Source organism: Buceros rhinoceros, unplaced genomic scaffold (genome assembly GCF_000710305.1).
Source record: "Buceros rhinoceros silvestris isolate BGI_N320 unplaced genomic scaffold, ASM71030v1 scaffold11361, whole genome shotgun sequence".
Lineage (NCBI taxonomy): Eukaryota > Metazoa > Chordata > Aves > Bucerotiformes > Bucerotidae > Buceros > Buceros rhinoceros.
This window is the reverse complement of record NW_010393702.1, coordinates 36,412-38,451: the sequence shown is the minus strand read 5'-3', so window position 1 is coordinate 38,451 and position 2,040 is coordinate 36,412. Positions and strand designations below refer to the sequence as shown.

Here is a 2,040-nt window from a genome sequence, read left to right as displayed (position 1 = left end):
CAGGAGCGGGGGGCTCGGCTCGGCAGACTGTACCTCCAGCCTCGATGGCCTGGAGGGAACATCTCCGACAGCTGCAGCCTTGGTTTCTGCCACCTTAGATGGATTATTGCTGGTTTCACGTAGGAGGTGACGGGGCTCCCGAGAGCCGGGCTCGGCCTCCAAAGCAGCCAGCATCTTGTTTTGAGCGTCATGCACGAACTGCTGGCAGTACGCATCGATGGGTTTGGTCAACGCCAGCCCCGCGCTGCCAGCGGAAGGCACAGGTGTGTCCTCACAGTCAGAGCGGCCTCCCTGGGCGACAGGGGCCTCGGACGGAACGTGGATGCTGATGTTCATGTCGGTGCTGCTTATCGACTGGGAGCGGCTGCCCAGCCGTGGGGCTGAGGCGATGATGCCGCAGCTAGGCAGCACGTAGTCCACCTGCCCCACGTTCTCGAGGGAGTCGGCCAGCTGGTTGTCCTCATCAGACTTAGAGTTAGTCAGGAAGTCATCGGAGTGGAACGAGTCATTGTCCGACCCTTCCGTATCCGACTCAGTATGGACTTTAGTATCGACCACGGGCATCTCTAGAGTTTCCAGGCTGCTGTCTGATTTCCAAAGATTCACTTTCAAATTCGGTTTTAAAAAATTGACTTTCACGTCGGGTTTGGTAAAGCTGCCCAGCTTCCGAAGGTTGCTGATGTTCACATTGGATTTGGTTTGCCTCACTTTTTGATTGAGAGACGAGAACTTGCTCAGTAAATAATTCTTGCCTTGGGCCAGGGACCCTCTGTTCTGAGACCGAATGCCAATGATGTCTTCATGAGGTTTACTGCTCTTCCTGCAAGAGACAGAAAAACCCTGATGTACCATCAAGACAGGCTCGTTTATAAACACCAAGTGTGCACCAAATGGTCTTCCAGTCCATTTCCACAAGAGCTGGACATTCCAGTTGCCAAGTTATCTTTTCCTGACACAACTGAACCCGTAAGCCAACCAAATTCCAAACCACGAAACCAAAGGAGGGCTGGTACAGTCAGCCACAAACAAGGGGAACAGTGACGTGTCTGCAGGCGTTTTCAGTGGCCAGTGACAGCAGATTGGGGTTCTCTGTATCTGTGAGCCTGACTGTGCTCACCTGGCCTCTGAGGACAGCCTGCACCAACAGGCTCAAGGCTGCAGCCTCCAGTCCCTGCACAGAAGAGCAAGGTGTTCCTGCTGCACTTCCCACCCCGCGGGGAAAGGCGGCTGACGCAGTGGCCCAGTAATCCAGTGCAGGGGGGAGTTACTGAACTAGGTGCCCCTGGAGGTTTTGCTGGACAGTTTACAGTTGTGCTAGACAGCATGTTCTGTGGCGGTTCGCACAGGCTGGATCTGAAGGGTGCACGGTAATGCAGCCGATCACACTGGAACCGCTGAAACACGCTGAACTTCAGCTAGTCAGCAGTACGTTCTGGGAGGATGGCTCTCTGTGCTTCCCTGAGCCCTCTTCTCTTACTGGGCTTGCGAAACACGAGCTTCTGTGCCCTTCTGACCAACCCTTCAGAGTCCAGAAGTTTGACTTTGGCTGTTTCCTCTGACAGGACCTGGAACCGTACCTGGGTTTGCTAGACCCTCAGAGCAGACCAATGCCTCACAGCTTGCCCGGTCGCTACAGAAGCAGGTGCCAAGTGCAGACAGGGAAAATGGTGTTTGACCAACTCCTGTGATCTGCAGTATGCTGTCTACACCTGGCAGCGGATCTTGGCCGTGGGCACGCAGCTGTAACCTATTCTCACCTGCACTTCTGGAGAGGTGCCTGGAGAGCATGGCGAAGGGCTGCAGAGATGCTGAGGGGCTGGAGCTTCCCTGTGCTGAGGAAAGGCTGAGAGCCCCGGGGCTGCTCCACTGGAGAGGAGCAGCCTGAGAGGGGACCTCCTCAAAGGGGTCAAGAGCTACAGGGTGGGTGTCAGGATGGGGCCAGACTCTGCCCAGTGGTGCCCAGTGACAGGACAAGGGGCAATGGGCACAAACTGGAACCCAGGACATTCCTGCCGAGCAGGAGGAGCAACTTCTTTTGAG

The 2,040-nt window shown here is 55.7% G+C and overlaps 1 protein-coding gene across 1 annotated transcript in view; it reads right to left on the bottom strand.

Annotated features, from left to right (window-relative positions):
- Window positions 1-2,040, bottom strand: part of INPP5F (inositol polyphosphate-5-phosphatase F) — a 25,669-nt gene that overhangs the window by 438 nt on the left and 23,191 nt on the right. Inside the window, exon 20 of the mRNA XM_010144959.1 lies at window positions 8-820. Within this exon, the coding sequence (XP_010143261.1) occupies window positions 8-820 (813 nt within the window). The remainder of the gene's footprint in view (window positions 1-7; window positions 821-2,040) is intronic.